We start from the raw sequence: 14,617 nt of genomic DNA on the forward strand, positions 1-14,617 counted from the left end.
TTTTTTTTTTTGCTGCTCATTTACAACTGAAAATACGAGTGAAGTGTAGAATGAAATAGATGTCTTCTCATTTCCCCTGCAAGAGCCTCATCGTTGAATCAAAACGAATAAATTTGGCAGACCGGTGTAAAAATTGACCTAATCTCTATGACTTAAACGTCATTTTAAGTTTTTCCCTTCTCGTGATATTTTCAGGCATGTAGCCTACTCATTTGGTGTGCTCAAGCCTTCGGCGAGAGCACAACCTTTGTTCTCTCACATATATATTTATTTATTTATTTATTGTGAGAATGCTGTTCAGCATTCTCACTATTGTTTTTCAACTTCTTAGTTCTTCCGCCGTTTTTTGGCCTTTAACTCGTTCTGCATACTTTAACCGATTCCTACAACTTTTGTATCAAAACGTTCAGCTCCTTCAGGAGATGATGGCTATGACTTTTGGTATTTCTCACTTTTATACTTTTTAAGACATTAAGGTTTTTGTGCAAATTATTCTCCCATTAAAAGTAATGGTAAATCCTTTCAAATCATTAAAAAGCTTCCTCCTCTTTCAAACGTAACTACTTCAGCATACTTTCAGCTAGAGACACCATTCAACCTTTAAAATGTTCACAAGACATTCAGCTATTCCCAAATGATTCAGCTTTTTCAAATGTTCAGCCAATTTTGAATTATGACAGTTTGAAATACATTAAAATGTTTGCTCCTTCTTGATTTTTATGAATGAGCAGCAAGCAGAGTGTCACTCTGCTTGCTGCTCTTTTTCTGATATTCAACTAATTTGTCAAACAAATTCCTCTAACGTTCATATAGTTTAACTTACAGAAACAAGTTATACCTTAAAATGTAGGAAAAATTGTCCTCTTTCAGCCAATGTAACTACTAAAGAGCTCACATTTACAGATTTTCAGCTATGAGCCTTGAAGCGAGAGCAGCCTTTCAAATTCTCTCACTAACTTCAATGGAGAGGTGGGTAAAATTCGTCAGAGAAAGCGAAAGAAACAAGATTTTGAAACTGCCGGTAGAGTCGTATTTCTGACCGCACAGACATTTAAAGGACATCTCTGGTTTCGGCAGAGTCTTGGGTCTCGGAAAATATCCTTATATTTTGGATTGGACGTATAGTTTTGCGTCTAGGTTAACTTGTTTGAGGTGTGGATTCTAGCTACATTAGTTATTCTCTCTGCCCAGCTCGTTAGCGATCACAGCAGCTCCATCGCCGTGGCAACCAAACAAACAAGCACCAGGAAAGCAAAAGGAACACGTTTTTGAAACTGCAGGTAGAGTCGTATTTCTGACTGCACAGACATATAAAGAACATCTCTGGTTTCGGCAGAGTCTTGGGTCTCGGAAAATATCCTTATATTTTGGATTGGACGTACAGTTTTGCGTCTAGGTTATCTTGTTTGAGGTGTGGATTCTAGCTACATTTCTCTTATTCTCTGCCCTCAGCGCGTTAGCAATCATAGATGCACCATCACCGTAACGACAGACACGCACCACTCAGTCTCTCACACAGGTGATTGGTACGTTTACTTGACCATGAGAAACACGATTACTAGCAATTGTCGGTTTATGCCAATAATACGATTACTCCGTTTACATGTGTAATTAGTTATGCGATTACTCAATAAACACGTCTACATGATTCTTTTTTATTAATCGTTGTATGCTCCACGGACAAAACTTGCACCATCATCCTTCTGCAACAAAGTGTCGCCGTGTCTTCCTGTATCGGCCCTACTGCTGTATGTTTCATTCCATCAACACATTGAATCCAACTAAGAAAGCCGAGTAAACGCATAGGCTACATCTGCTACTGCTAATACTATCCCAACTATAATTTAATCTGTTAAAACGATAATATTCTTGTTATGACTAGCTAGCCTACTTCTTCTTCTGTTTAACAGTTCAGCTTTCAGCTTCTCCCACATTGTAGGCTATTTTAGCTCTTAGCTTTGTTAAGATGATGCAGTTCAGCTTCCACACTGCCTCTTTTGTGTGACTCACACATTTTTGAAATTCATTTCAGCTTGCGGGTATTTTCTCATTTCTCACTTTTATACTTTTTAAAATATTAAGGTTTTTGTGCAAATTATTCTCCCTTTAAAAGTAATGGTAAATCCTTTCAAATCATTGTTGGAATGCTGCTCCAGTCTCTTTCAAAAATACCTTTCGGTTGCTTTGAAGCTTCAGCTTATAACTTTCTACTAAATTTTCACTATTTTCAGCTTTTTTAGCATGGTCAGCTATCCCCATTCAGGTTTTCAGCATTCTCACTGCTGTTTCGCAGGAACAGCCTTTTCTAGTTTATTTATTATTGTTTATTTTCGCCCCCCTAAGGATCAGTCAATATTTGGACTACATACACAACGGCGGTGTCAAAAGGTTCGTCTTGGTAGCGATTGCGTTGGTTGTATTTTTATTTACGTTCCGTTGCATGGTTTAAGTAGAAATTGCGTTTTTGTGGTGAAAAGTGAAGCTAACGGTGGCTAATTTGCTAGCCACAGTCACTGACGTTACTAACGTCACTACGTCACTAACGTCACGAAAACACACGTGACTACCTGTAGCAGAACATTCGTTTCACGTCTGTTAACATGGGGGATAGCTAGGCTAACTATAGCTTTACTGCAAGGCAGCTGCAGGAACGCCACAAGCAAAGAGGCCAGGGTGATAACTATTTACTCATTTTACTTTGTGATGTGAAACACAATTATGAAATGTAATGTACAATATTAGCTGATATTATTAAGGAAGGGGCCCACATCTACTTTTGGAAACGGTAGTCTAGTATTTCACTGAAGCATTAGCATCATGACATTAGCCTCTGTTGCCCGGGCAACACATACTACAGTGGTCTATGATGCATCTGTTTTCAATCTTTAAAATAAACATTCCTCACAAATACATTTTCGTTGTAGGATTTATTATGACATTACATTACAAGTAAACGATTTGTGGGTGAAATTATCATTACCTGTGGTTTCAAACCAGTGTAGCTCACTGCAACGCTGTAGCCTACGCGAGACACTACAAAAACATCTACACAAGAACCCCTTTGAAGATTATTCTACGACGTTACCCGGCAGTAGAAGATGGAATCGCGATTCAAACAGTACCATCTGCTAACTGAAAATATGCCCCCCAAAACGTAAATAAGCTTGACATTTAGTGGAAAATCGCTCATTCATAAAAAGCTCACTGGTAGCGATCATTGTCAGTAACAACGCAAAATGCGATATAGCCCTGTGTGGAGAAGCTGCCCCGGTAAATTGTACTACTACGGTACAGTACTAGACTACTGCTGTGTTCGTCTTGGTAGCGATTGCGTTGGTTGAATTGGATTTAATGTTCCGTTGTACGGTTTAGGCTGGAATTAATTATTTTCATGAACAGATTGACAACGTTTAGGCTGTGGCAATGAAGTTCAGGTTAGTAGTTAGATAGACTTTTGATTTAAGTAAGGGGAGTGCTGAACATGTTCTGTCGCCGTTTGACTTCCTAAACAGCTGTGTACTGTAGATGTTTTTGTAGTGTGTCTCGCGTAAGCTACAGCGTTGCAGTGAGCTACACTGGATTGAAACCACAGGTAATGATCATTTCACCCACAAATCGTTTACTTGTAATCTAATGTCATAATAAATCCTACAACGAAAATGTACAGTTAGGTCCATAAATATTTGGACATTGACACAATTTTCATCATTTTGGCTCTGTATACCACCACATTGGATTTGAAATGAAACAATCAAGATGTGCTTTAAGTGCAGACTTTCAGCTTTAATTTCAGGGTATTTACATCCAAATCAGGTGAACGGTGTAGGAATTACAACACATTTTATATGTGGCCCCCCCCTTTTTAAGGGACCAAAAATAATTGGACAAACTAACATAATCATAAATCTAATTGTCACTTTTAATACTTGGTTGCAAATCCTTTGCAGTCAATGACAGCCTGAAGTCTGGAACCCATAGACATCACTAGACGCTGGGTTTCGTCCCTGGTGATGCTCTGCCAGGCCTCTACTGCAACTGTCTTCAGTTCCTGCTTGTTCTTGGGGCATTTTCCCTTCAGTTTTGTCTTTAGCAAGTGAAATGCATGCTCAATTGGATTTAGGTCAGGTGATTGACTTGGCCATTGCAGAACATTCCACTTCTTTGCCTTAAAAAACTCTTTGGTTGCTTTCGCAGTATGCTTCGGGTCATTGTCCATCTGCACTGTGAAGCGCCGTCCTATGAGTTCTGAAGCATTTGGCTGAATCTGAGCAGATAATATTGCCAGAAACACTTCAGAATTCATCCTACTGCTTTTGTCAGCAGTCACATCATCGATAAATACAAGGGAACCAGTTCCATTGGCAGCCACACATGCCCACGCCATAACACTACCTCCACCATGCTTCACTGATGAGGTGGTATGCTTTGGATCATGAGCAGTTCCTTCCCTTCTCCATACTCTTCTCTTCCCATCATTCTGGTACAAGTTGATCTTGGTCTCATCTGTCCATAGGATGTTGTTCCAGAACTGTACAGGGTCTTTTAGATGTTTTTTGGCAAACTCTAATCTGGTCTTCCTGTTTTTGAGACTCACCAATGGTTTACATCTTGTGGTGAACCCTCTGTATTTACTCTGGTGAAGTCTTCTCTTAATTTTTTATTTTGACACAGATACGCCTACCTCCTGGAGAGTGTTCTTGATCTGGCCAACTGTTGTGAAGGGGTTTTTCTTCACCAGGGAAAGAATTCTTCTGTCATCCACCACAGTTGTTTTCTGTGGTCTTCCGGGTCTTTTGGTGTTGCTGAGCTCACCAGTGCGTTCTTTCTTTTTAAGAATGTACCAAACAGTTGATTTGGCCACACCTAATGTTTTTGCTATCTCTCTGATAGGTTTGTTTTGATTTTTCAGCCTAACGATGGCTTGCTTCACTGATGGTGACAGCTCTTTGGACTTCATATTGAGAGTTGACAGCAACAGATTCCAAACACAAATACCATACTTGAAATGAACTCTAGACCTTTTATCTGCTCCTTGTCAATGAAATAACGAACTCCCATGAGGGAATAACATACACCTGGCCATGGAACAGCTGAGCAGCCAATTGTCCAATTACTTTTGGTCCCTTAAAAAGGGGGGGGCCACATATAAAATGTATTGTAATTCCTACACCGTTCACCTGATTTGGATGTAAATACCCTGAAATTAAAGCTGAAAGTCTGCACTTAAAGCACATCTTGATTGTTTCATTTCAAATTCCATGTGGTGGTATACAGAGCCAAAATGATGAAAATTGTGTCAATGTCCAAATATTTATGGACCTAACTGTATATGTGAGGAATGTTTATTTTAACGATTGAAAACAGATACATCATAGACCACTGTAGTATGTGTTGCCCGGGCAACACAGGCTAATGTCATGATGCTAATATTTCAGTGAAATAGTAGACTACCGTTTCCGAAAGTAGATGTGGGCTTACTTACTTAATAATATCAGCTAATATTGTACATTACACATCACAATTGTGTGTCATATCACAAAGTAAAATGAGTAAATAGTTATCACCCTGGCCTCTTTGCTTGTGGCGTTCTTGCAGCTGCCTTGCAGTAAAGCTATAGTTAGCCTAGCTATCCCCCAAGTTAACAGATGCGAAACGAATGTTCTGCTACAGGTAGTCACGCGTGTTTTCGTGACGTTAGTGACGTAGTGACGTTAGTAACATCAGTGACTGTGGCTAGCAAATTAGCCACCGTTAGCTTCACTTTTCGCCACAAAAACTTAACTTAAGCCCAAACCATGCAACGGAACGTAAATTCCAATAGAAGCAACGCAATCGCTACCAAGACGAACCTTTTGACACCGCCGTTATGTATGTAGGCCAAATATTGACTGAGTTTTAGGGGGGCGAAAATAAACAATAAATAAATAATAATATATATGTGAGAGAACAAAGGTTGTGCTCTCGCCGAAGGCTTGAGCACACCCAACTAGAGAGGATACAATTTCTGGAGAAATTGTAGGGTGTGCTTGCTTTGGTCGGTTGCACAGGGGTCACAAGTTTATTCTACGACGTTACCGGCAGTAGAAGATGGAATCGCGATTCAAACATTACCATCTGCTAACTGAAAAAATGCCCCCAAAAACGTAAATAAGCTTGACATTTATTTGGTGGAAAATCGCTCATTTATAAAAAGCTCACTGGTAGGGATCATTGTCAGTAACAACGCCAAATGTGATATAGCCCTGTGTGGAGAAGCTGCCCCGTAAATTCTACTACAGTACAGTACTAGACTACTGCTGTGTTCGTCTTGGTAGCGATTGCGTTGGTTGAATTCGATTGAACGTTCCGTTGTACGGTTTAGGCTGAAATAAATTATTTTCATGAACAGATTGACAAAGTTTAGGCTGTGGCAATGAAGTTCAGGTTAGTAGTCAGATAGTTTCACCCATTGAAAGACTTTTGATTTAAATAAGGGGAGTGCCGAACATGTTCTGTCGCCGTTTGACTTCCTAAACAGCTGTGTACAGTAGCTACATGTTTTTGTAGTGTGTCTCGCGTAAGCTACAGCGTTGCAGTGAGCAACACTGGTTTGAAACCACAGGTAATGATAATTTCACCAACAAATCGTTTACTTGTAATGTAATGTCATAATAAATCCTACAACGATAATGTATTTGTGAGGAATGTTTATTTTAACGATTGAAAACAGATGCATCATAGACCACTGTAGTAGCTATGTGTTGCCCGGGCAACAGAGGCTAATGTCATGCTTATGCTTCAGTGAAATAGTAGACTACCGTTTCCGAAAGTAGATGTGGGCCTACTTCCTTAATAATATAAGCTAATATTGTACATGACATTTCACAATTGTGTTTCACATCACAAAGTAAAATGAGTAAATAGTTGTCACCCTGGCCTCTTTGCTTGTGGCGTTTCTGCAGCTGCCTTGCAGTAAAGCTATAGTTAGCCTAGCTATCCCCCAAGTTAACAGATGCGAAACGAATGTTCTGCTACAGGTAGTCACGCGTGTTTTCGTGACGTAGTGACGTTAGTAACGTCAGTGACTGGCTAGCAAATTAGCCACCGTTAGCTTCACTTTTCGCCACAAAAACTTAACTTGAGCCTAAACCATGCAACGGAACGTAAATAAAAATACAAGCAACTCAATCGCTACCAAGACGAAACTTTTGACACCTAGGTTGTCTATGTAGGCCAAATATTGACAAAGATTTAGGGGGGCAAAAATAAATAATAAATATATATGTGAGAACGGGAGAAGGTTGTGCTCTCGCCGAAGGCTTGAGCACACCCAATAATAATAATATATACGTGAGAGAACAACTACAGATCAAATTTGCCATTTCTCAATGGGAGCACATGCTGGGATGGTCATAGGCTGGGCCTTACAGTAAAGGCTAACTAAATAACCTCATAATACTTATTTAGTGAGGCTCTTCAGTCCTTCAGAGCCTGGCTAGCACATGCTTTGGCTGCATTACTGATGACTGTTCAGTTATCATTGTAGGTCAGAAATCAACCAAGGTGTGAACCCTGTAGCATTATGAAACAGCTGTTAACTGGTTCTGGCACATTACCCTGTAAATCACCTTTGACACAATGTAGAGGCAATTTATTGGAAAGATAAGAGAATTAAAAATATATGTGGATGTTCTTGCATTTTCCATGAATATGCAATATACCTGCTTGAATACTAGGATGGATTCCACACCCACAGCCTAACCCTGATTTGTCCTATAGGTAAATGCAGTCACTTTTGCTCTGTTGTGAAGTAGAATGGTGTGTTGAGGCTTGCACATTGTTTTCTGTCCGTCATAGAGACTGAGACAAAAGCATCTCTCGTTCCATGTGGGAAGCAGCGGAGTCAAAACTGTGTCACAGTGTCATACATTATTGTGCAACCAATCACAGCGCAGGTGAGCAGGGGTTGCCAGCATCAGTCCAATCACACCACACTGCTCAGCCAATCCGGATGCTCCTGGCAGTGAAACTACAGTCCCTGCCTATGAACCATGTTAATTTGTATGGATGTGTGTCCACAGTAAACATGCAATCTTCTTTATCTCTGCCCATGTTCACATGCATGTGCTTGCACATGTATTGCTGGATTCTCATGTGAGCATGCTTGACTGAATGTGCTCACATGCAAGACCACGTGGGTGTGACCAGTGTGTGTGTGTGTTTGTGTGTAGGGCTTTGTAAATAAACAACATCTCCCAGTCATAAAAAGGCATACAAGTCTGGTTTTTATCTTCTTCTTGAGCCAAGCTTAGACAGATGTAGGATAGTGTCTTGTCCTTCAGAGTGATCTATATGCAGAACACAGCTTATCCATCTCTCAACACCCTCAAATCCACACAGCCCTTTTCATTTTTAAGATTTCACCCTGACGTGACCCCCAGAATGCAGACCCATATCTACAAGACTTACCTATGCAGAATCCTAACATTTGCAATGGCAATGTTCTTATGAAATGTGATATATATGTACCAAGTTCTCCTGCTCTTTCTTGAGATTATTATCCATTTATGAAATAATCTGTCCATCCATCTACTCATCCATATTTCATTGATGCACAGATCAGAGGAAGAGCTACTGTTTGAGATACTGGATTGAAATGGATTGAATTGTGTCTGTTACACAACTAAAGAGCCAAAGCAAGAAGCATTAAGACATACAGAGGGGTCAGAGCCTCCCACTAACTGGTCAGTTGCCCCTGTTGTATGCGGAATAAAACAATGTGCTGTTTACTGTAGACTTTAGTGCACACTGAAATACCAGTTAATTGCTCTGTGAATTGACACAAAACACATTTCCTGACTGCATTCATAGTGTGATGGTATGACTGCGTGACTGATATCTTAAAGATGGTAATTGCCCGGGTGTGGGGGGAGCACTATACAGCTGTATTTGTAAGACCTGATTTCATTTTTTTCCTCTTTACATAACACCCCCCCCCTAACAGGAATCAACTTGGTCGAGCCTGTACATTCCGGTGGTCGCTATGGCAACTGAGCAGCATCCCTCCCCATCCTTTGTCTGGGGTGTCCCCACTGCTCTGGCTTCCCAGCCTGAGTGCTTCCTTGGATTATACATGCAAGTTGTGATCATAATGGAGCTCTAAAAGAGGGGTAAAGTGGTACAGGCACATGATTAGTGAAGGCAGGCTATCGTCCAAGGATGTTACTGACATTGTAAACAGAAATGTGTCGTTTACTCATAGCACATATGGAACCCCACCCACCACACACATCACAGATATACGCACAAACAAGAATATTAATTTTGTGTGTATTTCCTACATCATTTTGTCTCCTATTTTAGATGCCTAGAAGTTGTTAATTTCCCTGATAGCCTTGGTTTATTTCAACATTACAAATAAATGTAAAAGGTAGAAAACAAATATTTTTACTTATGTCCTATACTGCTTTCAACTAATGTATGACACTTGTACTCAGTTTAGTTAAATACTTGGCCAATGCTGTGCCTCACACTTACAAGTAGGCTAAATAACAGGCTGTACTTATTTAAAACCCATGTAAGATTTGTTTATTGTGTAGTTGGAGGCTTAGTTTAGATTTGACCGGAGAATCAAAAACAATGAATAACCATGTTGCCTCCTGAAACCAGACAGAAAGGTTAAAGTTTATACTTTTTAAAGTTTGATCCAGAAGACTGAGTTGAGGACTTACATTGCAATTAAATGCTGTGAGCCTCAATAGCAGTTAATAGTGTGAAGAGCTATTTTTAGATTTCCACCCCTTCCCCCCTCCCAAAGAGTAAAAAAGGTAGAGTTAACAACACAAAATAAAAGTACATGTCCAAGGCTTCTGCCAGGCCACTTTTCTGCTAAGTACACCTACAACATGCCATGTAGTTTATGATTGGATAGGTTGCCTTTCATTGAGCCAATCAGTGAGCAATGCAACTTTTCAGTTGTAAAGGAAAATGGGAAGTAGGTGAAAGGTCCAATAACAAACGTGTTGGTCTTGCATATTCCATAGCAAATAGACACGCAATGTTCCACACTTCCAGAGAAAAAGGGGTGGGGAGAAGTAAATGTTCTGTTTTTAATACGCCCTTTGAGCTATTTTGACTCCCTTTCACATTCTGTGGACTTGTTTATGATATTCAGAGGCAAAAGGGTTTTGGGATGGCACTTGGGATATGCTTTTACCCAGGCTGTAGGCTTGCAAAGACATAGTAGCGTTCCACAAACTGAGTTTCTGTACACATCTACGTAACACCGGTCCGATCAGTGATCTTACAATAACTTATTTAGGGAAGACTCCCCCACCCCCCCAGTCATAAATAGTACCATACACACAGCTTTAAGCAGAGTAAATCTTTTGATTTGAAACAACTGATTCAGACCTTTTTCCTGTTCCAAAGCCAATGACAGTTGTCTGTTACTTTAAGCAAACTGACATATTTGGGCAGAGAAATAAACACATGCAGACAAGTTCAGCTGGATACTTCCTCAAAATGCTTTATGGAAACATGTCAGATCAAAACACTCAGCTATAGTCAATGCTATGTTTCTACCACCATTCACTTCACGTAAACAGGGGATGAGACTGTTCCTTTCTGAATGCCTACATCCCAATATTGAAGACCCAGTGATTTTGCAGCAGTATGTAAGGTTTGAATCCCATTTGGGGCCTGTCGATTCTCAGGTGAGGTCTCCTGAGCCTTTTGGCATGGAGTTTACATGTTCTCCCCATCCACAAGGTTCTCTGCAGAGAACCCCAATAAAAACATGCAGAACACATCGCTCTCCTGGGAGGGGATGATGCAGACAAAGTTACATCGTATGGACACTCAAGCATATGTGTGTGTGTTCATCTCCCATAAGTAAAAGTATGCTCTTATTTATGATTGTTGTGTTCTTGCTAGAAAAGTGGTTAAAATAAGATTGATTTACTTGAATTCCTTTTTGGGTTCAAGAATACATACTTCTTGCCTTATCAAAATTACTTGTGACAAGAAACTAAACAAGTCAAATTGTGGTCAAAATAAAGTTTAAATGTAAAAAAAAAAAAAAACACCAGGTCCAGTAAATTCGGGGTTTTACCAATTTCAGAGTAGTTGACAAAAGGATAAAACTCCTTCATGAGCCTTGCATGGATTCTACAAATAGCATTCGACAGACCGACAATAGTTGGGACTCAAATCTACAGAGAGTACCATATAACATGAACCAGTGTGTAAAATCTGCAAAGTACATCAAACATGTAGCCATTTATAAACCACACATCCTATTAAACAACAGTTAGTAACATTGAAAACAAGTCTAAAAGGCAGGTCAACATACGTACACCAACTAGCTGTAGATTTATTAAGAAATTACACATGCCACTCAGCCCTAGCAGCACTACTCTTCAGTCCATTATGTGCTTTAGTCATGATGACAAACAAAAGGGGGCATTATCATCAAAACCATGTTACAAATCAGCTCTGCACTTAAATGCAAGTCAGGGAGAGACATACCCTGCAAACACCATACCCTCAACTATCTCAAGGTTAAGACCAAACTTTAGATATTTGCGGTAAAGTTGACCAGTCAACTTTAATCTATTCAGAAATGCAGGTTAAACTCATTTCAATGGAGCAAAAGAAATGACAAATACAGTACTAGTTTTGACTTTTCAACTGATAAGGGTTGGGGGGGGGGGGGGGTGAGATGCAGTCCAGAGGGATTGTGTGGTGCCTAGTAGTCCACAGGCTCGTCTCCCTCTTCGCTGAGCAAACAGGTACGGATTAGAGCTTCGGTCACTGCGTATGGGTCGCAGTTAGCCGAGGGGCGGCGGTCCTCAAAGTAGCCCTTCTTTTCCTGGCCTACCATGCGAGGGATACGGATGCTGGCACCCCTGTTTGCCACACCAGCAGAGAACTCGTGGATGTTGGAGGTCTCGTGGTGGCCGGTGAGGCGGCGGGCATTGTCCAGACCCCCCTTGGGATCATAAGCACGGATGTGATAGTGATGCCTTTTCCCTAGCTTTTCAATGGAGTCCTCAATGGCCCTAAACACAGAAGAAAGGTTTAATCAATGTAGCCAAAGCCAAATGCTTAGTGTAAAATATCGATTGGTTGCTAAGGAACTGCAGGCCACAGATTCCTGCTTATCATCAAGTGTTGTGCAAACACTCACTTCAGACCTCCATCTTCCCTCATCTCCTTGGTGCTAAAGTTGGTGTGGCATCCAGCACCGTTCCAGTTCCCAGAGATGGGTTTGGGATCAAATGAGGCAACCACGCCAAAGTCTTCACAGACACGGTGCAGGATGAAGCGGGCAACCCACAAGTGGTCCCCCATATTGATGCCTTCAGAAGGTCCAACCTGGAATTCCCACTGAAAAGACAACGTTTTTTTAAGTATTGGCCATTGGAAACTCCCATGTCAAATCCTTTAAAAAGAAAGCATGCATACAAGGCTGTGACCAGGCTTTTACTTTACCTGTGCAGGCATGACTTCTGCATTCGTGCCACAAATCTGGACCCCAGCATAAAGACAGGCTCTATAGTGAGCCTCTACGATGTCTCTGCCATAGGCCTTGTCTGCCCCCACACCACAGTAGTAAGGTCCTAGACACATAGAATACATAGTTACAATGCAATTCATGACCTATATTCAACCAGACTCTTCAGTTATGGTTACCACATTAATGCCAATGAGAAGGTCCTTGCCTTGTGGCCCAGGGAAGCCATTGGAAGGCCAGCCAAAAGGGTGTCCATCTGTGCCCAGAATAGTATACTCCTGCTCCATGCCAAACCACGGGTGCTGGTTCTCCACCATATCCATGATTTTCTTACATGTCAAGCGGAGATTGGTTTCTGTGCAGAAATGTCACCTTGTTATCACCAAACAATATCTTAACAAAGGCAGCCACTCATCTAGAAGTCCAGCTTTACCTGCAGGCTTTCGGTTGTACTTCAGCACTTCACACAGGACCAGCTTGTTGGGGTCTTTGCGGAATGGATCACGAAACATTGCAGAGGGAATCAAATACATATCACTGTTGGATCCCTCAGACTGGTATGTACTGGAGCCATCAAAGTTCCACTCTGGCAGCTCTATAGAGCAAAGGAAGGAAAGGTTACTCTTGGTGAATGGGCAGAAAAACAGTGGCTGGAAATACAAAAATGGCTGAACAAAGCAAACATAATGTTCTACCCGCCCACATTTGCAAAAGGTTGCAAATGTTAAAATTTTCCACTACATACAAACTAAACCACAATCATGGGGAACATTTTTAACAATGAATGTATATATACACTTTGCTTACCTTCGATGCTTTTGGGCTCCGAATCAAGCGTTCTCGTCTTACAGCGGAGTCCTTCCCCTGTTCCATCTATCCAAATGTACATGGCTTGCACTTTGTCTCCCTGAGGGAGATCCATGTACTGCTGTTTTACAGCTTTACTCAGGCCGGAACTATCAGACGTTGCCATCTTATTTATTATAAGACACCTGGGGAATGAAAACGACAACAGGCATGAGTCTCCATCAGGCCGACCCGATTCAGTAAAGAAGCACATGTTGCGTAAGCGCGTGTTCAAAAACAAAGCAAACCATTGTTCTATATTCCAGAACGAATAAAAGGATTCAGAAGGAAATTGCTATTGTACCTCGGAATTTTGGGTTAAGTTAATGTCAAGGTGCAAGCCGTGCACTAAACGTCTTATGTTGAATAACCCAATTTTGCCAGATAGTAGCAATAATTACAATGCTACACGCAACAATCCTGGTAGCAATTACTTTGCGGTTTCCGAACCTTTCTAAATTAAATACAAAAAAACGTTCACACTGAACTTCTAAACACTGCTGTTTGACAAGGCTCCCCTCACAGCTTACCAACTGTAGTCATGGTTACAAATATAATTGTATTACATCACCATACACTAACTTAACCTTAACCTAACTACTACCACTAACTCTCTAACAAACAGGAACGCACCAAAACGCAGAGATGACAATGAAGCTCAATGAATGCAAAACAGTCAAACTACTTATTATAATCAAAATTGAACTAATTCACTAGTCTCGAGGGTCCGCTGCAGCAGATAAAGGAAAAGTAGCTTGGAAACTATTATCGAACTGTAAACCATGAAAACGAAATCATAGCCTACCTGAAGAGACGCGATAATTCAAATAGGAGCTTTAGGACTGGCAGGTCGAATTTGTTGTGAATAGATGTTCCGATAGTTGTTCTCTCATTCTCCGAATCTCAAATGCTCGTTACAGTCACATTTATAACAAGAGGAGCTGGACCAAGGCATCTTTGATTGGTCAGAGAAAACACTATCTGTTTATTCCAAGGTGATTGAAAGCTCATGGAGCACGATCATTGGATGGAGTGAAAACCAAAGAGCAACGCCCTCTAGTAGCTCTTGGCTGAAAAGCACTGCGTGTCACTTGTGTATGACCACTATCTTATTCAGTCACAGTAGAGGAAGCAGGTAAAAGTTGCTGTATATACTTGATGTATTGATTGTCTAATATATGAGGTCGGCAGGCCGCATAACACGGATCAAATAAACATTGAACATAAAGCATTGACAATGATTCTAATGATGGAACAAAGCTCTAAACTCCGCCA

At 40.8% G+C, this 14,617-nt stretch overlaps 1 protein-coding gene across 1 annotated transcript; it reads right to left on the reverse strand.

The window, feature by feature from the left end:
- Positions 1-10,481: 10,481 nt before the first annotated feature.
- On the reverse strand, positions 10,482-14,303 carry glula (glutamate-ammonia ligase (glutamine synthase) a). Its single transcript, XM_062480806.1, has 7 exons — positions 14,148-14,303; positions 13,304-13,488; positions 12,930-13,091; positions 12,705-12,851; positions 12,475-12,602; positions 12,170-12,369; positions 10,482-12,041 (listed from the first exon to the last, which is right to left on the reverse strand). Exons 2-7 carry the CDS (start codon positions 13,467-13,469, stop codon positions 11,729-11,731), a joined length of 1,116 nt encoding a protein of 371 aa, XP_062336790.1. The 5' UTR covers positions 13,470-13,488; positions 14,148-14,303; the 3' UTR covers positions 10,482-11,728.
- Positions 14,304-14,617: the final 314 nt, after the last annotated feature.

This window comes from Osmerus eperlanus, chromosome 16 (assembly GCF_963692335.1).
Source record: "Osmerus eperlanus chromosome 16, fOsmEpe2.1, whole genome shotgun sequence".
Classification (NCBI taxonomy): Eukaryota; Metazoa; Chordata; class Actinopteri; order Osmeriformes; family Osmeridae; genus Osmerus; species Osmerus eperlanus.